Source organism: Rhopalosiphum maidis, chromosome 1 (assembly GCF_003676215.2).
Source record: "Rhopalosiphum maidis isolate BTI-1 chromosome 1, ASM367621v3, whole genome shotgun sequence".
NCBI classification, from domain to species: Eukaryota; Metazoa; Arthropoda; class Insecta; order Hemiptera; family Aphididae; genus Rhopalosiphum; species Rhopalosiphum maidis.
In genome coordinates, this window is record NC_040877.1 from 81,754,132 (window position 1) to 81,776,723 (window position 22,592).

The window sequence follows — 22,592 nt, forward strand, 5'->3', positions numbered from 1 at the left end:
TTCAAAGTTGCAGATAAATATCGTACACAATCGTGATCGTGGACATCAATTAATGTTCACGATTGCGTTTGTCGATAAAGACCATACGGTGTACGCATATGTTTCACCAACTTCCCGATTACATGCACTCCTGAGAACTTCCAGCAAATAATTTTTACAAAGACAATTTTTTAACACTATTTCCTTTCCTATTTAACTTTTATATTAAGTTCCTAAAACATCATAATACATCAGTACATCACTATTAAAAGACCTTTTTTATTGACCAAATTGTGTGGGATTTATTTACACAACAGTTAACATTTAATTAGTAAAAACCAAATTGTAAAATAAAATTATAAATTTAACATTGACAAGCCGATATATAGTTTATGATGTTTAGGTCTCGTTTCCAAAATCGAAATATGTAATAAATAAACTAACATCGCAGACCCAAACACCCATATATATTGTACATAATTATATTATACAGGTATATAGTACGTACAGTGGCAAAAATAGTAAAAATATTTAGGGGGGCTCAAGCCCCAAGAAAGTTTTTTTTAAATTATAATATGTTAGTACAATGTACATTAGTACATATTTTTAAGGATACCTGTATTTCTTCAATTCTGACTTAAGTAGTTAAGTATCATACATATATAACATAAGTATTAATATTATAGTAATACAAATTTATAATTTTATAAATAAACCGATTTATTTCATTAAAATAATAATAATAATAATTTGTAGTTAAATAAGTAACACAATTGAACATAATATATAAATAAATAGATAGGTATATATTTTAATGTAATTGTATTGTCTTTCAATTTTTTTAAAAATATTTAAAATGTCTTCATTATTGATACAAATGTCATTTTCTATATTCAAAATACTTAAATTACTAAATCTACCTTGATTCACACAAGTACGTAACCATGTTTTAATACGTCGCATAGTAGAAAATGATCTCTCACAGGTTGCTATACTTACTGGAAGAGTAATAGCTACTTGAAACATTTTGGAAATACTTTACCATCGTATAATTCCAAATGCTGTTTAATTTGCTAATTAGTTAATAAATAAATTTTGTTATTGGTGTAAGGAAAAAATGTCTAATTACAAGGTAAAAAATTGTTATTAAGATTAATACCCATAATATAATTTTTGAGGGGGATTTGAGTATTTTTTTGGTGGTGGGGGGGGCTAAGCCCCCCTTATTTGCGCCACTAAGTATGTACCATGTAAAGGTACGTCTGTGGTATTAGTGCATAAGTGTATTACCAATACAAACTTAATAAACTTATTTTTATAAACGAAAAATTGCACTTTAAACAAAATAAGCTGGGGGTGCTAAGCACCGCCGTATGTGCGTCAATGTTTACATGACATCTGAGTTCGGTACTTCGGTGCCACTGGGTGAACGATGTACTTAAACATGATTTCGCAATTACAAATTATAACATTTTAATCCCATCGTAAGTAAATCATTGTTCATAAGTTAGAGCTCAAATGTTAATGACTATAAATTTATTAAAACGCCTTTTATATGCCTTTAGATTTATTAAGTACTTATGTCTTATTGATTAATAATATTCGATTATTTTCCACGAATCAGTGTAAAAAAAGTAAATATTATTTAAAATTTAAAGTAATGTATTATATATAATATATAGGTACATAAAAATTACATAAATACATTATAAATACATGAAACATACAATACATTAAATATGAAAAATATGTTGCGTAACTGAAGAGTGTTTATTCAACATACTTACATATTACATACCTAAACTCGTAGGTAAAACCCACTGGACTGCGAGTAGGTACGCCTCGTATATAAATTCGCAAAAACGATTTAATGCGTTGTACCTACATCTAATTAATTGTCGATACCTACTGGCCATACACGTAAATAATAAAGTGGATTAGTGGAACATTTTTAATTAGGTATTTACAATATTAGAAAAATCATAAATATGGTACTAAACCTAAAAATATTCACTATAAGTCTATATGCAAATATAAGCAGAATAGGTAAAGAGGCTAGAAATGTAGATTTCATTAATCGAATTTAAGTCATACTTAGGTGTAATTTTAATTGCGCTTAAGAATTATGATAAGTCGTAAATAACATATTACTTTAACATATATAACATTATGTATAACTATTTTGAAAATATAATAACACTTGGTGATCGTGGCCCGAGAAAGGGGGACTTGGGTATCCCTAAATTATATGGAAATATTCAGTGTATAATAGATACGTATTTTATATAAATTGCCAAGATCTCAAAATGTGTAAACATTTTTTTTTAAAAATTTTATTAAAAAGAAAAAAAGAAACAACTAGGTATAAACAATTATTTTAAATTTAATAATATTATTGACTACCATATACGGTCATGTGGATATCATTAGATTATATTGAAATTATTTTCACGTCATATATTTTTAATGTTAAAATTTATGTACTTTATACAATAATACTTATAGTACCGCGGGGACCAAGGTAAAATACTCTCGTACTTAGCCCCTCCGAATTCTATTAAGTATTCGCAATTCCGCACAGCATGCACCTAAGCTGGTATAGAACATCCATACCGTCGAACCGTCGTATACGTTTAGTTTAACACCACACACGTACACAATTTATTAGATTAAATTCTATACTTAATTATGTTGTATTAGATATATATATATAATTTACTTTAATATAACCATCATAATATCTTATATTTATAATATCGGAGACGGACGGACTACGGACTATCTGGAAACACTGTGGCACTGCGCACCCGACTATTTCCGCTACAGGTCTTGGCACCCTGCGCATTGGCCAAAGCAGCCAGCGCGCTCGTCTTGGCGCTCGCTCATCGCCAACAGCAGCTGCAGCTTCTCCCTCCTTTATCTATTTGTTTTGTTTTTTTTTTCGTTTTCATTTTTTTTCTCGTCTCGTATCTCGTTCATTACACATCTGAAGTTTTATTTTTACTCTTTACTGCTTTGGTTGTGTCGCTGTTATTATACTTACGAGTTACGGCGTCGTCGTCGTCGCCACCACCTGGGCTGAAAGTACAACAAAAGTACAAAACCATCGTCAATTTCGAATCGGGCAAATAATGCCCCTTTGCCGCATAACACTGGTAAATCGAATTTTCAAAATACCTATAAAAGTACACTGTGCACACTCGCCGAACAAATAATATTATTTTTTTTTCACTGCTGGTATGTCGTTTGTTACCGCAAACTGTGACCACCTTCCTATATGTGCGGGGTTTCTGCATTGTATATCATTGTGTTTAGTTTACGTGTGCTCGTCTCTTACCAGGCAATAATTGTGGCATGAGATTACCTACTGTGTGTCTACTATTATTGTGTTCGTTTGACGAAGACTTGTCAATCAATTTTTTTGTTCTACTTATACTGCACGTATTTGTTGGAATGATTTTATATCTTAGTTTAGTTGATTTCAGATGTGTACGCTTGTTTGTTATTATAGTTGTTAATAAATTGTGAACTGATTGATTATGGATCTGAATGATAATCAATCTAATATCCCCGATCTCCATCTTAGTGATGTCAGTAAGTAAAAAAAAAAAAATTGTCAAATTATTCATTATAATATTAAGTTTATACAAGTGTATCATATAGATAGACTATAATATTTAATTGATAAAAAATATTTAGGTTTTAGTGTTTCTTTAATTCTGAGCTTTGAAAAATACTGTGATTTTTGTATCTTAAAAACTGAACTATAATTATACAAAAGTCATTTGATTGTTCTTGAGTTTATTTTGTCAAAATATTTTTAATTAATAAAAATATTCAAATTCTCCTAAATATTTGTATTCACTTGTTGTTGTTAAGTGTTTTGCTTGTGCACGTTATAATATTTAATTACTTATGTATTGTCTGCTGCATTAATGTGTGATCGCATCAATAAATATTTTTAATTGTATAAACTAATGGGAATAAGATATTCAATACATATTTTAATTTGAAGACATACAAAATAATTTTGTTTAGAACAAAATATTTGTTATTCAATATTCATAGAAATAAATATTAGTAGTATTTATTTTTTAAATAGTTAAAAATTTTTAGTTTCTTATATTTTAATTATTGTCATTAAAACAAATCATTATTTAAATGTTTTTCTTATTTTTTATTTTTTATTATGGAGTATATTAATAATAATTAAAAAATATATTAAACATGTGAACAATATACCTAGACACATTTTGCACACTAATTTTGCTTTAATTATGTTGCATTGTATAATAGTATATTATTACAAATATGTTATAAAATTAAATTATTAAATTTAACAAATAACATTATTTAGTTGAGGTCATTGAAGAGCACGTAAGAACTGACACTGTGCAACAAATGGACGGTCCATCATCAAATAATGGGCGAAGACCAATAACTACACCATATATCAAAATAGTTGAACAGCCTGCATCAAAAGCTTTGAGGTTTAGATATGAGTGTGAAGGTAGATCAGCTGGGAGTATACCCGGAGTTAATAGCACTACTGAAAATAAAACCTACCCAACAATTCAAGTAATGCCATCAATAAAGTATTTTTATTAATTATAAAATTAATCTTTTCTTATTATAATATTTTTTTTTGATTTTGGTTTCAGATAGTGGGGTATAAAGGGAGAGCTGTTGTTGTTGTATCCTGTGTCACAAAAGACAGACCATTTCGACCTCATCCTCATAACCTTGTAGGACGTGACAACTGTAAAAGAGGAATTTGTACTATTGAAATCAATAATGAATCAATGACAGCAAGTTTTCAAAACTTAGGAATACAATGTGTAAAAAGAAAAGATATAGACGAGGCTCTCAAAGTACGAGAAGAAATAAGAGTAGATCCATTTAGAAGTAAGTAAATTGTTAAATATATATACTATTTAGTAATTAGTTTAAAATTTATGTAAGCTAGAATGGAACATTATGTACATGTATTTTTAAATATTTTATAGCTGGATTTTCACATAAAGATAACCCAACTTCAATTGACTTAAATGCAGTTAGGTTATGTTTTCAAGCATTTCTAGGTGGTACACAAAAAGGAAAATATAGTATCCTTGAACCAATTGTATCAGATCCCATTTATGATAAAAGTTAGTTTGTTTAAATGTTATAAAATCACTAGTATTCAACTGTTATTATCTTAAATAACTTACATATTTTTATTTTATTACTTTTAGAAGCGATGTCGGATTTAGTGATATGTAGATTAAGTGATGCAGCAGCTTCAGTTGTAGGTGGTAGAGAAATCATATTATTATGTGAAAAAGTTACAAAAGGTAAAATACATATAGAAATTTATTTTTTTATATTTTAATGTTTTTTTTATATTTGTTATTAATTTAGATGATATCCAAGTAAGGTTCTTTGAGGAAAAAGATGGTGTATGTACTTGGGAAGGTTATGCTGATTTTCAACCTTCAGATGTACATAAACAAGTGGCTATTAGTTTTAGGACTCCAAAGTATAAAGTAATGCAGGTAAATTCAAATTTTTATAAATTTTCAATGTACAAATTAACATATTTATGGTTGAATATTTTCTTTTAATTTTAAATTTAGATTGATGGTCCAATAAATGTATGGATTCAGTTAAAACGACCTACAGATGGCATGTGTAGTGAAGCTCGTCCATTTTTGTTTACTCCGGTTGATTCAGGTATGTCCCCACAGAAATATGATAGGCTACCAGAAAAAAGTTTCAATGACTATTGGGCAGATGATCAACCAGAAGAAAAAGTACCGCTTAGCGTTTTTGATAAAAATAAAGATAATGAGGATGAAGATATTAAAGTGGAAATAAAAGATGAACCTATGGAGGTCAATGAGGATACATGTTATGACATTAATAAAGAGAATAAAGAAGATTCAATTAGTTCTTCTTCAGAGGTCATGGGTGAAGATTTGCGTGGAACTTACTCTAGTCTTCAAATGGCATTTAAAAATCCATGTTCCATACCTGAAAGATGTCAGAGTTACGAGGATGTATCAATTTTACCACCTAGACCTCCTAGCAGTTCTAAACCAAAGTTTGACAATAATACTGCACCTCCGTTGCCACCAAAAAGAGTTAAAAAAAATCCTAGACCAACAAAATATCTTCCTACAGTACAAGAAAAACCATCAAAAATCAAACTATTGCATAAGTTATTGAGTATGCGGAAAAGAAGTAAATCAATGTGTTCATCGAATAGTAGTATCAATGAACCTATTAATGATACTCCTTTGACAGAAGCAGAAAATTATGCCTTATATACTTCCGTAGCACCTCATGCAGCCATGTCGGAGTTTGACGAATCGTCTATGTATTATAGCACTGTTGAAGGGGGCACAGTTACAACTGTAAAATAATGTAATCGAAAGATGGAGTTAACTATCATTTTGCTCAACATTTATTAAACAAATTGTTGAATTAAAAAAATAAACGTATCAGGGTTTTAAAATAATTTAATTTAATTATTGACTGGCAGTGAACATTGAAATATTTTGCTTGTACTAACAATTCAATTTTACTTAGTTAGATACTAGAGTATAATTTAATTATAGGAGTAGAAAAAATTAAGATCTAGTCCATAGTTAATAAAATTAACATATTAACAACTTATTTTTCTTTTTCATTATATAAATAATTGTATAACTTTTGTTTTTGATCATAATTTTCATGTTCTTTTTCTAATATTGTTTATGGGTATACATTTTTATATTGCAGTTAAATATTGTGAGCCAAGTTAATGTTCAAAAATATATTTTATTATTTTAAGTTTATACAATGTTTATTGATTTTTTTATTGCGCGTTATAGATCCAGCCATGTTGAAAAGGAAAAGACAGAAATTATCTAGCGAAAGTGAACTTTTGAGGCAATTACAGAGTGACCCTAGTGAGTAAAAATAATATAAATGACATATAAGCTTTTATAAACAACCCTGGGCGATGTAAGGTGATTTAAAAAAATGTTACTTTTCGGTGCCGGTGTCATTCAGTTTATGTCAGTTTCATTTAATTAGCATGATACTAGTATTTATAAATTTAACGAACACGTGATAATGTGTATATCTCTGTACAAGCCTAATTGTGTTTCTTTCCATTTCTATACATGTTCAAGTATATATACATAGAAATTTTGTAGTTTATTTAATATTTAGTATGTGAAAATACAAGGAGAAGAAGGATCAAATAAAATTAAGGAAGTAATAAGTAAGTAAAAGTAGGGTAGTGTATTTCTTGGTTATTTGTGGTTTTCTAAAGTAGATTTCAAGATACTAGATGGGATATAATGTGTATTAGATTATGTTTCCTATTTTATTTAAAAAGAATACAAGCATGCAATACTTGAAATAAAATATTTGTATACAATTCTAGTACTTTAGCGCTTATATTAATTTTTATTTTAAAAAATGGTCCTTTTCCAAAATATAGTTAAACTTATGTTTAAATAATATTCTACAGTTTCTTCTTAATCAGGGTTGATAAATGAATATTACTTTCTCCACCTCTAAAAAAAATATTTGCAGACCTACACAGTTAATAAATTTGTATGTAGTTCCAATAAAAAAAAAATCATTATACAAATAAACATAAGTCAGGATTATAAATAATATTAGCTCTGTATTTTTTTTAAAGTAAGTACATGAATAAATTATTATTTTAATATGAAAAATATTTTTTAGTTGATTTGATACACCTGGTATTCCATCTTGTGTTAGATATATATTTGTTTTTCTTAATAGATTTTCTTAAGTAATTGTAGATCATTATCATCTTTTGTACACTATTTTCTTAAAACAATGTGATTTATCATGTTTAGAATGTTATTTCTGTTTGTAATTGCTTTATTTGTTAAGTGTTTTCTAACAGTAACATTTGCATGCCATTGCTTTATTTTTTAATTGTAACAAAATTCTGTTTTTATTATTAATTCTATTATTTTAGGACTTATGGCTCAACCTTCTAATTTTATTGATGGAATGGTTATTGACCAATTGTCTATTTCTGTCAAAGAAGAACCAGGTTCGAATTACATATATTCAAATTTTTACATTCAAAAATTAATATTACTTATATTTATTGTATAGAAACTAGTCCTAATCCTTATAGTGGTTTATATCCACTTCCAAATTCAAGTGTTCTTGGTCAACATTCACCTATGTATAACTCGAGAACACCTTCGCCACTTGAATACCAGTTCCCAAATGTAAATTCTAGCTCAATGTTTGGGCAGACTACATTACTGAAGACCAATATAATTCGACCACCTACAGGTAAAATAATTTTCATTCTATCTCTAATATAGAACATTATGAAAAAAAAAAAAAGTACATAACTAGCATTAAAATATATATTGTATGTATATTAATATATTATTGCTAGATGCATACAACTTTATATGTCAATGAAAAATGGTAATAAAAAAATTCTTAAAAACATATGATTGATTTTTTTTTTAAAGCTTGTCGATAATAATAATTAAAAAGCATCAATAATATTTTATTATTAAATTAATGTTACAATTAGAAGCTAGTGCCTAAAACTTTTCTTTTTTTAAAATATTTTAATTTTACATGATAAAATTCTTTGTCCAAAATAATTTCATAATTATTTTTTAGTTGAAACATATACTTATTGCTCTAACCTATTTCTGATTTTATTGTAAAAAATATCTTAAAATCCATATATATTAATATTTTTTATGGAATTGTGCAGGGATTCAAACTAATTGTGGAACAATCAGTGGTTGTACTATTACAGAAGTGTGTCCTATACTTAATAGTCAAAATACATCAACTCAAAAAAATTATGCTCCACCAACAACCATAACTATAACACCTTTACCATGTCCAACAGAAGGCAACAATGAGCCTAATCTTATGGAAACTACATTCTCAAGTTTAGATCGTTTAGATTCTAGTGATTTGAGGGAATTTACCTTGTTGGAAGACAGTGAACACGTGTTGTCAGCTAATTTGTCAGCTAGTTTACATTTAGCTGAGAATAGTGCTCAAGGAAAGCCTGATGAAGAAATAGTAGTCCAAGAAAATATAAATATGTCGGACAGTTTTGATAGGATTGCCAACAATACTCTCAATGAATTCTGTGAGATTTACACCAAACGTAATTAATTATTGATTGTTAAAATATCTATTTATAACTTTGTTAGGTAAAATATTATATATAATATACACCGTTTTTCTTTTTACATTACTTCTATACAAATTTTATCCATTTGACATCTTTTTTTGTAAATAAACTATCAAATGTTTGCAATTGAAGAATGGACATCTGTTGAAAATATATATAAAATAAAATATTGACAAACTCAAAGTTACCATATGAGTTAATATATTTTTTATTTTACCTGTTTCCTGATATATTTCACTACTAATTCAATTTGTTCTGGGTCATTACATTCTTTATTGAATACTCTACGCCATACCATACTAGCTAAGACCATATCATTACTGAGCCATCCTTCATCATAACCTACTAATGCTCCTCGTAATTGATCACTCAATTCCTTTATTTGTCGATGCCGAACATCTGAACTTACCTAATAGTATTAAATGCTTATTATTTATATATTTTATTATGTTAAAAGTTCCTTTTTGTTAATTAGTAGTAATGTTACTTAAAAATTATGATTTATCATTTTTTTTTCTCAAACCATATAAGCTTATTTATAGATCTGTATGTTTAAAATGTAATATAATACCTCTTATAATATTATGAAAGTCATAAATACGTGTAATTTTTTTTAGCTATCAAAGAGCAATTTATCTCCTGAAAAACTTACAGTTGCTAATTTTTTAGAACGAAATTCAACATCATTCCATAATGCTTCCATGAGAAAATTTCTAATCATAGTTCCTTTAGTACCTTCATTCATTAAACGTACAAATATCATCCATAAGTGAAGTTCTGTTATAATAAACCATGAATTGAATGTATCTGGTAAGTTAAGTTCTGAAAATGAATAATAGTTTTAAGAAAGTAAAAAGAATGTTCAAGGTTACACTTGTTTTATTACTTAACATGATCTGATCAAAAGGAATTTGGTCAACCAATTTTTCATATAAAATCCAACTATTTGCTTCATATTTCTATAAAATGCCAGTGTTTAAATTTTTAGGTATAAAATTGATCAAAATATTAACATGAGAAATGTTGATAGTATAATATTATTTGTTTACTTACAGATTTACTTAGCGGATTCATTATTTGAAATCTGTCAATAAATTCAGAAACCTTACTTTTAGTTTTAACACTAACAAAATCTGTGACAGCATGGCGTTTTGAGATTACAAAATTTGTATTATTTGAATATATTATGCCATTCGATTTTATAGCAATACAAACTGATCTAGCTTGGAAAGCTAAAACATTTCTCATTGGCACAAGCAACTGAAAGAAAAATACTTAGTTACTAACCTGTTATTAGTAATAAGTTTATAAATTCTTTTTATGATTTAAGTAACAGATACTTGATTGGCATTTTTTTTTTTGGCAGGGGGACAGTGCTTATTATCGAGTAAGTTTAAAAAACACTAATTCCTAATTAACTTATGTATTTTATATACATTTAAAAATGAAATATGTAAAAAATTATACTTGCCATTTTTTTTCGTGCCTCAGAAATCTAGGAATATTTTTAAAGGTGACTAATACAGCTTAATCCAACATAATATATTGAAATTAATAAGTGTGTTTGAGATTACTTGAAAACATCAAGTCAAAATATAACAAAATGTTTAATAATTAATTCTTAAAATTACAGTGTACTATTGCTTTTAGTTATTACATAGTTTTGGAAAATGAAAAATTATAAACAGTTAATATAATGTTTAACAAAAGCAAGAATTTAAAGATAAATTCATTAAATAGTAAGTATATTATTAATGATGGCAGCTTAAAAATCAATTAAATATTGGATAAAGTATTAATACCACAACGAAGATATTAGTTATCTTTAATATCTTAATTTGTAATGAATAATAAACAATAATTTTTAATCAATCATATTATGTTTTATTATTAATAACCTAAAAATTATGGAAAATTATGATTTAAAGGTTTTTGGAAACTAGGTAGATACCATTAATTCATCATAATGATGTATGGTCTACTCAAAAGTAGAACATTAATACCATAGGCACCAGGTTTTAAAAATATCTTTGAGGGCTGAATTTACTATTCTGCTTTAACTTTTGCCTTTCAAAATAATTGAAATATGTGGTTTAAGAGTAGGAGGAAGAAGGGAGACACATGAAGGTACCTACTTAAATTTTTTTTGTAACGAACAAATATGGGGAACACTCAAAATTGTATGAAAAATGTTCTTGAATCTCAGATCAGATTCTGTAAACATGGTTCAGGAAAATACTTTTTTAGGAAGAAAGATATTTTGCATCAGTAACTCCCATTGGGGGCTGCGACCCGGAGTCCCCTGCGATTATTACAATATAATACGTATGAAGACACACTTACCATTTGATTGAACTTTAATGGACGAGTTACCTTGCACGAGTAAATAATTTACAATGTACCAACTAATTCAACTATTAACTACTGGGCAATTTTGAATATTGCACAAAATTTTGTAATATTTCACTTGCTTGCAGACAGTCTCACAGTAGTTTGTATTGGTTGATGAATAAATTGGCTAATGAACTGGTCTTCGACGGGGCTACTGCTTGTTATATAGTTGGTACCTTATGAATACAAACCATGAATTAAAATTAAAATTAAAAACAACATTCTTGATAACGCTTATCGGCCGTTTCGCAGTAGTATCACAGAATACATTTCATTTTAATTCATCCAATGGTCGTATAACCGGTTATCATCAACGAACCAGGGTATAGACGAAAACTTGGAGCATACGCGGGTGTTACGGCGATAAGCGATAAGCTAGAAAACTGGAGAAGAAAATCAGACACCGTACATCAGTACATCACCGTAAACGAAGTCGGATGTCGAGTGATGAGCAGTTGACGAGTGACGACCGATGTAAAACAAATAACAACAACAATAACAACAATAATAATAGTAACAACGATCAGCAGTACTGCAGTAGTGACAATAATTACCAATAAGTCCGTCGGTCCGCCGCGGGTTTTCTCGCGCAAGTTGCCGTCGTCGCTGCCTTCTCAGCCGACTGCCGAGTCAAGTCGGCGCGGAAGTTGCGTGCGTGCGTATTGTGCGGGATCTGCGCCCGTCCTGTTTCGGTTTTCAGCGTTTTCACGGCAATGCGCCCCGCCGGCCAATTACTATTTGGTCAATGTTCGCTCAGAGGTGTTCCCCTATGCACGTCCGCCACCGTCGCGGATTGAACACCGTCCATCTGTCCGGGTAATGGTCTCTAATTATGGGCGCGCAGCAGACCAAGGATCGCGCCCTGACCTCAGGATCGCTGACCGTGCGCAGCATCAGGTCCAAACCGCGGTTTTCCAACGTCAAAGACGGAAAGAACCAAGGGCTCAACATATTCACCGAACACAGTGGTGAGTATGCAATACTCATATATTGTTATACATCATGGATGTGTTAGATGTGAGTCACAGACACTATCAATGACCATAATCTATGACTATAATGTATCAATGTGCCATGTACTGCTGTATAATCTAAATCATTTAAATTTGTCATTTTGCAGTATACAGCTTAAAGTAAAAAAAAAAAAAAAAGATGGGAAGGTTCTCTGTTTAATTGAAAACACAATTAAGTACAGTTTAATATAATTTCAATAAATAGGTATATAACAATTTAAAATTTTAGTGCACACTTTTTAATAGGTTACGGGTATAGTAGTTTAAGTAGATAAATGTTAGCCAGTACTTGAATAATTTTTTTAAGTTCTAATTACTGTTATTTGACAATTTTAAAGTTTGATTTGTAATTGATAATTAATACTATAGTAAACCATTTAGTAAAATATAAATTATAAATTTTTGTTTATTTAGTATATAGATATATACTAAATATATTTTAACTAATCTAACCAATAGGTGTTATATCCAAAAATTTAGACAAACTACAAAATAATGATAGGTAATTAGCTATAAGTTTAAAGGTATAATTAAGTTCATGATTTTTTATTACAAGTTAAACAGATATGTGCTTAATAATTTATGATTTTAAACCAACTTTAAATTACTAAAATCATCTTAATTTTGTACCTATATTTGATTATATTTTATGGCAGTAAGTAAATTGAAATAAAGATTAATATAGGAATAAAGTTTTTACAAAAATAATTAAATTTTAGCGAAAAAGGTACCTATACTTATTATATAATCATGTATCAACTGTTTAAATTAAATGATAGCGTAACCGAGTTTAACTAAACATTGAATTAAATCTACTTTACTGAAATTTATTAAAGTTTCAATAATATAATAAATTATCTACTAATAGGTTGTCATGTATTTGTAATTGTATTGAGATATAGATATATTGATGTTAATTAAGTACTAAATAATTATAATATAGGTACTTATATTAAGCTTTAAGTTACATTTAACTAGTTTTTTTGATTAAAAAATATGAGTGCATTTATTAATTATTTTTGTAGACCAATTATATAGTTTATCATAACTTAAATGTTATAAAATTATAGAATCAGTTTATAATAATTTAAAATTTTTTGAAATATAAATAATATTTTTAATACTATTAATTACATATTTTGAAATTTAGTAAATATTAGTTATATTTATTTAATAATTTAAAATTAAAATTTATTTTTGCAGAAGCATTATTACAAAGCAGACCTTTACCTCACATACCAGATCTTCCAGATGGTGATCCTCCGGGGACCATTCCTTCAGGTGGTGGGAGTTCAGGTGGTTCAATTGGTGGAACAATATCAAGCAATTTAGAATCTTCAATTCGATGGACATCAAAAGAAAACTTATTGCAATCCCAAGAAGATGATGATCCACAGTTATTTGTTGCTTTATATGATTTTCAAGCAGGCGGTGACAACCAACTTAGTCTTAAAAAAGGTTATTGTTAAATAATCACTCATTGATTTTTAGGTTATGAATAATGTTTTTTTTATTACTTTTTTGAATAGGAGAACAAGTTCGTATATTATCTTACAATAAAAGTGGTGAATGGTGTGAAGCACATGCATCACCAGGACAAGTTGGATGGGTGCCATCAAATTATGTAACACCCGTTAACTCATTAGAGAAACATTCTTGGTATCATGGTCCTATATCAAGAAATGCTGCTGAGTATTTGCTTAGTTCTGGAATAAACGGTAGTTTTTTAGTCCGGGAAAGCGAAAGTTCTCCAGGTCAAAGATCTATTTCATTACGATATGAAGGGCGTGTTTACCATTATCGCATTAATGAAGATACCTCTGATGGAAAAGTATATAATATACTATTATTATTATTAGTTCAGCTATTAATTTTTAAATCAAAATGGCATTTGATATTTATAATTGCTTTATTGTATCTAGGTATATGTGACTACTGAGAGTCGTTTTAATACCCTTGCTGAATTAGTTCATCATCATTCAATGCATTCTGATGGTCTTATCACACAACTTTTGTACCCAGCTCCTAAACATAACAAACCTACTGTATTTGCACTTAGTCCTGAACCTGATGAATGGGAAATTAATCGAACAGATATTGTTATGAGACACAAACTTGGTGGAGGACAATATGGTGATGTTTATGAAGCTGTTTGGAAACGATATAATATGACTGTTGCCGTCAAAACCTTGAAGGTAATTATCTTATTAATTAGGAATTTTTTTTTTTAATTTTCCGATTGTGATGTTATTTTATTGTGGTGTCAGTTTCGTGATTGTGTATTTGCAAAGATTTTTTAACATGATAAATTTAATAACTTCACAGGAAGACACAATGGCACTCAAAGATTTTTTAGAAGAAGCGGCCATTATGAAGGAAATGAAACATCCAAATTTAGTTCAATTGCTAGGTATAATATAATAGTTTAAAATTGAAATTTACTGTTAATATTAATTATTTATTCACATTTTTTGTTTATTCAAAATGTTTAGGGGTTTGTACTAGAGAACCACCATTTTACATAATAACAGAATTTATGAGCAAAGGAAATCTGTTAGATTATTTACGGCAAGGCAATAGGGAAAATATTAATGCAGTTGTGCTTATGTATATGGCCACTCAAATAGCTAGTGCAATGAGTTATTTAGAAAGTCGCATGTTTATTCATAGGTAAATGTTTTAAAAAAATATTAATTTGTATTAGTTGAGTGCTTATAATTTGTTATTATAGGGATTTGGCTGCACGTAACTGTCTTGTTGGAGAAAATCATCTTGTTAAAGTTGCTGATTTTGGTTTGGCCCGATTAATGCGAGACGATACATACACAGCACATGCTGGTGCAAAATTTCCTATAAAATGGACTGCTCCTGAAGGCTTAGCTTATAATAAATTCTCAACCAAAGTATGCCTTATTTAAATGGTATTTTAATTTAATTTTTAATGTAAAATATTTTTTTCATTTAAGTCTGATGTGTGGGCATTTGGTGTCTTACTATGGGAAATCGCCACATATGGTATGTCACCATATCCTGGAGTTGATCTAACTGATGTTTATCATATGCTAGAAAAAGGATACAGGTACGATAATACATTTTTATAGAACTTTATTTTAAGCTTTGTACTTGTAATTTAGTTGCTGGACTCTTATAATATGTATGTATTAAACATGAACTAAGTCAACATGATTAAGTTTAAATTATAAATGAATGAAATATATGATAGTCTAAAAGTTTACGTGCATGTTGAGTGATACATTTTGTGAGGTCCTGGGAACTTGGTATTGCTGAGGTACTAGTGTTTTGATAAAATTTGAAGAGAAACTTCTTTGTAAGGATCTGGTCAAATTTGAATTAAAAAATAATACCATCAATTTTTTTTGTTTTTTTTTTTTAGTTATTCCTTTATATTATTCCTTGAATCTCTTGATATTATCTATTCATATTAGAACAATAATTATTGTTTTATCCTCGAGCTCATATATTTAATATACTAACATTAATATATTAATATAATTTAATTTTTTCAAGAATATATTTGTAAAATTTAATTCAGTTGCAGAATGCGCATTCATAACAATTATTAGTAAAAATATGAGTAGATATTAACTTAAAAAAGAAACAATTATTATTCAATACTATGACATATGTGCTATTTTAAAATACTGCAAGTGTCTGACACCTAATATTACATCTAGGGGTTTATTAATTACCCTTGAAGGGTTGGGAGTGATTATCTGATGAGGATGAAAGTTATTAGTGGTGGTAGTGGGTTTTATAAATAGAATATTTAATTTTTAATTCTATGCATTTTTTGTTAAAAATTATGAAAAATTGAAAACCATAGATTAAATTTAAACAAACATATTTTATTATTAGAATGGATTGTCCACCTGGATGTCCACCAAATATATATCAACTAATGAAACAGTGCTGGCAATGGGCTCCAAATGAGAGGCCGTCTTTTAAAGAAATTCATCACGCTTTGGAAAATATGTTTCAAGAATCAAATATTATTGAAGGTAAAATTAATTAAACATAAAAAAAATATATAATTAATTTATATATTAGAATAGATTTGTAATAAATAAAGTTTTCTATTGTTTATTTTAGAGGTGGAAAAACAATTACAAGGGAGCTCAACACCCCAACTATCACATAAAAAGGCTCACGGTAATAATTCAAATATCATGGGTACCTCTTTGGAATCTAATGGTAAACTATATTATTATTTAAATTAAAAGTGTCTGAAATATTTTATAAATACTAAATATTTTTCAGAAGCAATTACACAAGTTGAACGTAATTTGTCCACATTTGGTGGACCAGTGGTGAAAGGAAGCCTTGTGCAACTACGACGACCAACTAATAAACGTGGAAAAACAGCACCGGCTCCACCAAAACGTACCAGGTAAGTTTTTTATATTTTTGGTTATTATCTAATTATTAAAAAACCCTGCAACATTTTATATTTTCAGTTTGTTGTCATCGTGCAGTTCATTTAGGGATTCACATTATGGTGGTCCAGTAATGGCTGATCAAAACGATGCAGCTATGTCTCTTCCTCCACAACATTTTTTCGAAGACAACTTTCCACCAAACGGTTTGTTTAACTCAAAAAATATATGAATAAAAGTTTGACATTTTACATATATCAATATTGTTCTTTTTATAGGCTTAATACATATTAATTAACCAAATTATATTAAAAAATTTGCTAATCTGAATTAAAAAAAATATATAATAATATGCTATAGATGTAAATTAATTAGCAACTAACAAATTATAAATTTAAAAATCTTGAAAAATATTTCATGTTTAAAAAGAGATTTATTTTTAATTCGTTATTGAGGAGGGATGATTGTATTTAATTTGAACAAATAATCAAAGTACAATGTTCTACACTAAAAACTTAAAATTCACATAATTTATGTGGGAGCAATGTAATTTATAAATAATTAAAAATTAATAATTATTTTGTATACATTATGAATAATTATGTATGAGTCTACTTCTCGCAAACAAATTATTTGTTAATTTTTTGATGAATTATCATAATGTTTTTTTTTTAAGTAAGAGTAAAGCGTTAATATTTGTTAGCGGTATACTGAAAATTTTTTTGGAACATTTTCTGAAGTCTATGTTTATTAAATCATTGTTTTGACTTCAAATATGGTTGCAGGAATTACCAAAGAGTTGCAAAATGTAGTTAACAGCCTTGCCGATAGCGATGGTGCCAGTGAAGAAAGCGCCGAACCGGTAGAAACCGAAAACGAGTGTACCCACATACCGCAGTTGAACCGAGTCCATCGTGGTTCCCTCACCAAAAAGACGTCCAAACACCAAGCGTCACACCCACTTTACCAAAGAGACACTGGCAATTTAGACACACCAAAGGTCGCGGCGCTGGAAGTGCAAAACGTGAAGCGCGCCATCAACCGCTACGGCACGTTGCCAAAGGGGGCGCGCATCGGCGCGTACCTTGAGTCGCTGAGACACGGCAACGGCGAGTCGGCCGAAACGGGAACCGCCAAACCGCCGGCCAGCTTGCACCGCAGCACCAACATGCCGTTACGTCGACCTTTCCAACAACCAGGTAATATGACTAGGAGTAACTCGTCGACAAATTTTCAGCCTTCCTCGCCGCGGACTGTCCGCGCCCAACCGACAGCACCGCCAAACCTCGCGGATCTCGAATTCCCGCCGCCGCCACCGCCCGAAGACCTCGACCACGAGGAAATGTCCACGTTTCGATTCGGCGTGAGTCTCAGGCACAGAGAACCGTCGACGGATTCGTGCAACAGTGCCAAATCGGAACCGGCTAGACTGAAGTGCGTCGCGGCACGCAAGGACAGACTGCATCCGGCCGAGCACAACAACAAACCCGGGGCGGCGGCCGTTGCGGTCGAGCCGTCGCCCGTGTTGTCGAAAAAGAACATTGCGGTCGCTGAAGTGTCACCGTCATCGGACGAAGACACCGCCGCCAAAGACGTGAAAAGTCTCGTGCCGGACATCATGAAAGAAATGATGGAACTGAAACATCAATCCGCGGCCGGCGACAAGAAGACGACCACGACGGGCGGCGGTGGCGTCGCGGGCAAGGAAGATCAACAGCAGCGGCCCGCGTCTCCGGTCGACTTCAAGACGAACCTCAGGAAGGTGAGCGCCAAGGACGACCGCGATCAATATCACCTCCTTCACCACAACCACCAGCAGCAACAGTTGCAACGCATCGATAACAACATTGCAGAAATCAAATCGCAATTGAAAAAAGTGAAAATCGACGAGAAAAAAGACGGCGGCGATTTGGTCGAATCTACCGGTGACGGCGGCGATGGCGGCGACGACAAGAGGCGGAGCACCGGCAGCATAAGCAGCCTGAAGAAACTTTGGGAAGGCGAGAGCCCGCCGTCGGAAGTGGCAGTGGCGGTGACAGCGAAGGAAAGACGGGTCTGGCCGCCCCCGCACGACGACAACCGACCGGCCGTGCCGGTGAAGCCGTCGTCGGCGGCGGCCGCAGCTGCCGCCGCCGCCGCCACCAAGTCGTCCAACAAATCCAACGCGATATACGCGACTCCGGGCGCGGTGTCCCCGTCCAACATTGTGGAACAGTGGCAGACGGTGGACAACAGTCTGCGAGCCCTACGCGCCGCGCCCACCGTCACGTCGGCCGGCTGGCTGTCGCTGTCCGACAAGGTGGGCGGCTTCCACTCGTCGTGCCTCAACTACGCGGACACCGCGGCCCCGCCGAACCTCAGGTTTCACCTGCGCGAGCTGCTCAACAGGTTGGAATCGCAGTCTCGGCAGATGCGGTCCGCGGGCGGTGGCCGTCAGCAGGCCGACCACTCGACCATATTCCAAACGCTGGACGGCACCCTCAAGGACATACTCAACGTCATACAGAGATAAAACTCGCGGGCCCGCCGCCGCCACCGAGTGTAGTCGTATTGTTCTACACAAAACACTTACCTTACTACCTATTATAATATATTTTATTATCATATGAATATTATTATGTATTACGCGCTTGCTCTGCGAATACCGCCCCGACGCTGTGGCGTCACATTCCTTTAACGATATATATTCTATACGAAATTATTTATTATTTTTTTTTATTACTATGGTTATTATTATTATTATTATAATTATTTTGAGTTTTGACTGTACAGACTTTATATATACTTTCTCTTATGATAATATTTGAATACAACAAAATAAGTGTATACTTGAAAAATTAGCATTTTAATATATACGTAAGTGCTACGTGTATAATGTGTGTGTAACTTCGATGTTGACAGATTTGTCGTTATTATTTCCATTGTTACGTTTTGAAAATAACGTCCCGATGTAAACACTCATTTCCGCCATCGTGGAATTATTTAATATGTTTCTTTGTATTTATCGATTATCGAACTGATCGGTTATTGATCAACTGACGGTCAAACGTATAATAAAATACTTTTATTCTTTACGCCGAGTCGTAGTTGTTCCCTTCCGTTGTAAAGTACCAGTAACACCAAAAATATTTCTGTAACACTACACTATATCCTTGCGCTTTTTCGTTTTTAATTGCCAAGCGTTCAGTTTAATGGCAAAGGAAAAAAAGTAATTATCGTGTACTTCGTATTTGTATACAAATTAGAATCATAGACAATATTGTGTATTATACTATAATATAATATATACATTTTACATTTATGAAATCATTCCAAGTGTGTTGTGCAGCAAAAGTGCGACATCGGCCCTTTGTTTAGTCATTTGGTAAACGCATTCCGTCATTTAATATTCGAACTGCTCATAAGAGGTATACACTACACGAGAGGTCCCCAAGAATAAAAAATAATATGTTAATTATAATAATAAATAATAAAACCATTACACGTAAATTTTTTTATCGCTTTAGACTTGTTTTTTTTTAGAAATGTTCCCGCGACGTCATGTGATTTTTTTTTTGGACTTGTGGGTTTATTCATATTATTATGAAAACATATTCATACTATATTTATTATGAAAACCAGTAGAGCATTTTATTAAGTTCCGATAATAGTACTCTACCTGAATTGGTTTTTATTTACTAGCGAGTTGACAGAGGTTTATGTGAGCAGTAAGGTCGGCACACAAAGATTATTATTATACCTATTTGTTTTTTTCTTTTTGTGTTTGGTTTCTACTTATTCCATTCTGAACGGACGATAAAATGCGCGTTTGTGTGTGTGCGTGTGTATGTGTGTGTGTCTGTATATTTATTTCGTCACTAATTTTTTTTTATATTTCTACCTAAAATATTAAACTGCCCATATTTTGTTGCTCAATGATTTGTTAATTTTTACCATACCTGTAAGATGTTTACATCATGATATCGATTTATATCTTCTTTGTGTTTTTATGTGTATGATTTTTATTATTATTATTATTATTATTAATTACATATTTAACCCCACTCCACTTCCTTGTTTTCCCTCTTGTTCGATACATGTATCGTTAATGAATCGTACGCCTGCATCTTATTGTAAAAATGCGGTTTTTGAGTCTTTGATCAACGTAATATTTAATTCAATTATATATATAAAAAAAATTGAAAAGACTGAAATGATTTTGTCCACTGGTAGGCCTTTATAAATTATTAATATTGCGGTAGCATACACACATGTTCATCGCAATATTGTGTGCGTATAAGAGAGAAAAAAATATCTTTAAATATACTATGATGTAGATCTACGTACCTAATTATATAATTTATATATATATATATATATATTTATATTATGTCTATGTAATAAAAATAAAAATGTTTCATTTTAAAATACTGATCTAGTCTTTATAGTAGTAGGTTATATTTTTTTTCGTATCAAAAATGCACGTTATACCTAAATATTATATTATTTTCTAATTTCTATTAATAAATCTTACGATGTGTACTGTTTTTGCGCTCCGTCTATCTTCATACGAGTTTTACGTCTATTATTATATTAGATATATAGAACTTATTGTGCAGAAGCAAAATGTAAAACATTTATTACAACGATATTATTTTATTTTATAAATCAATAATGTATGTTAATATAATATATATATAAAAAAATAATAGTGAGTACTATAAGATATACTATTGACAATGTTACGATTAGAAATAAATGTAATTTTTATAATATTTAAATATTGTTGTAAAATCGTTTGTTTATTTTTTTTCGTTTTCATCAATTATTGACCGACTCCACTTCGATTCTTGACTGTAATAGTGCTTATACTATAGGTCCTATAGTTAACGATTACTTTAAGCGATTTTGCAAATCTGGTATTTGAATAGTTAACGCGTCTCTGCCACTGCAACCCGTCATAACTAGTGGTGTTCTCATTTATTTTTTTGAGAGTGTACTGTATCAGTAAATATAAACATTTAATACAATAAGAATATTTTTCTTATGGTCTATAGGAGTTAAGCCGGTAAAGAGCGTGTCAATAATATGGAAAAAATTGAGATTTAGAGCATACGCAGTATACCCATAATACTGAAAAAAAATCTTGAGAGTATACGACGTATATGTAGTATACCCTATGGGAACACCCTTGATCATAACCTTCCTACTCACCCTGTCCGACAATAGAAAACGCCGCGGACTAACGAAAATCGGTTCTTCTGTGCATCACCACATGATATCTTGCGTGGAACAACCGGTATCGATGGCATGGATGAGCGTGTTCTCTCGGTGGACAGAGCGTGTAGCCGTACCTATATGGAAGATCACAATAACGTGCGATTGTAAGTAACATTTTTAGAAATCTCTAATCGTTAACAAATTGTTTACCTATATCAAAGTTTAACGGATGGAGAACCTTCCCGAAAATTAATTATAAAGTTAATGGCAAGTGAATGCCAACTGTATGATTAAACTCTTATTATAGATGGTATAAATACGTCGCGCGTCGTATAGGTGCTCGAGTGAGAGTACAGGTATTACCTTGTCCTTAGCATGAATATGAATATAATTACGACGAGGTATTTGATGGTTCTGCGCGAATCT

The 22,592-nt window shown here is 31.0% G+C and overlaps 3 protein-coding genes across 8 annotated transcripts; 2 read left to right on the forward strand and 1 right to left on the reverse strand.

Moving 5' to 3' along the window:
* Positions 1 to 2,892: 2,892 nt before the first annotated feature.
* LOC113556426 (embryonic polarity protein dorsal-like) lies at positions 2,893 to 9,227 on the forward strand. Of its 5 annotated transcripts, none has more exons than XM_026961356.1 (12): positions 2,893 to 3,134; positions 3,455 to 3,573; positions 4,337 to 4,557; positions 4,641 to 4,884; positions 4,986 to 5,126; positions 5,214 to 5,312; positions 5,380 to 5,513; positions 5,595 to 5,691; positions 6,834 to 6,911; positions 7,964 to 8,041; positions 8,107 to 8,292; positions 8,735 to 9,150. In XM_026961356.1, exons 2-12 carry the CDS (start codon positions 3,519 to 3,521, stop codon positions 9,148 to 9,150), a joined length of 1,749 nt encoding a protein of 582 aa, XP_026817157.1. In that variant the 5' UTR covers positions 2,893 to 3,134; positions 3,455 to 3,518. The 5 variants fall into 5 exon arrangements, with proteins under 5 accessions (XP_026817157.1, XP_026817159.1, XP_026817160.1 ...); XM_026961358.1 differs by having other exon boundaries at positions 3,465 to 3,573; XM_026961359.1 differs by having other exon boundaries at positions 3,491 to 3,573.
* Positions 9,177 to 11,773, reverse strand: LOC113556427 (ubiquinol-cytochrome-c reductase complex assembly factor 1). Its single transcript, XM_026961362.2, has 6 exons — positions 11,513 to 11,773; positions 10,223 to 10,429; positions 10,056 to 10,128; positions 9,822 to 9,991; positions 9,387 to 9,578; positions 9,177 to 9,310 (listed from the first exon to the last, which is right to left on the reverse strand). The coding sequence occupies exons 1-6, from the start codon at positions 11,513 to 11,515 to the stop codon at positions 9,236 to 9,238; spliced, it is 720 nt and encodes a 239-aa protein (XP_026817163.1). The 5' UTR covers positions 11,516 to 11,773; the 3' UTR covers positions 9,177 to 9,235.
* Positions 11,774 to 11,949: 176 nt separating this feature from the next.
* Positions 11,950 to 21,584, forward strand: LOC113556425 (tyrosine-protein kinase Abl). 2 transcript variants are annotated; one of them, XM_026961354.1, is made up of 13 exons: positions 11,950 to 12,528; positions 13,777 to 14,031; positions 14,103 to 14,404; positions 14,496 to 14,768; positions 14,899 to 14,983; positions 15,066 to 15,243; positions 15,305 to 15,476; positions 15,540 to 15,652; positions 16,450 to 16,592; positions 16,684 to 16,785; positions 16,852 to 16,981; positions 17,049 to 17,173; positions 17,753 to 21,584. In XM_026961354.1, the coding sequence occupies exons 1-13, from the start codon at positions 12,393 to 12,395 to the stop codon at positions 19,477 to 19,479; spliced, it is 3,741 nt and encodes a 1,246-aa protein (XP_026817155.1). In that variant the 5' UTR covers positions 11,950 to 12,392; the 3' UTR covers positions 19,480 to 21,584. The 2 variants fall into 2 exon arrangements, with proteins under 2 accessions (XP_026817155.1, XP_026817156.1); XM_026961355.1 differs by having other exon boundaries at positions 16,855 to 16,981.
* The last annotated feature ends 1,008 nt before the right edge of the window (positions 21,585 to 22,592 follow it).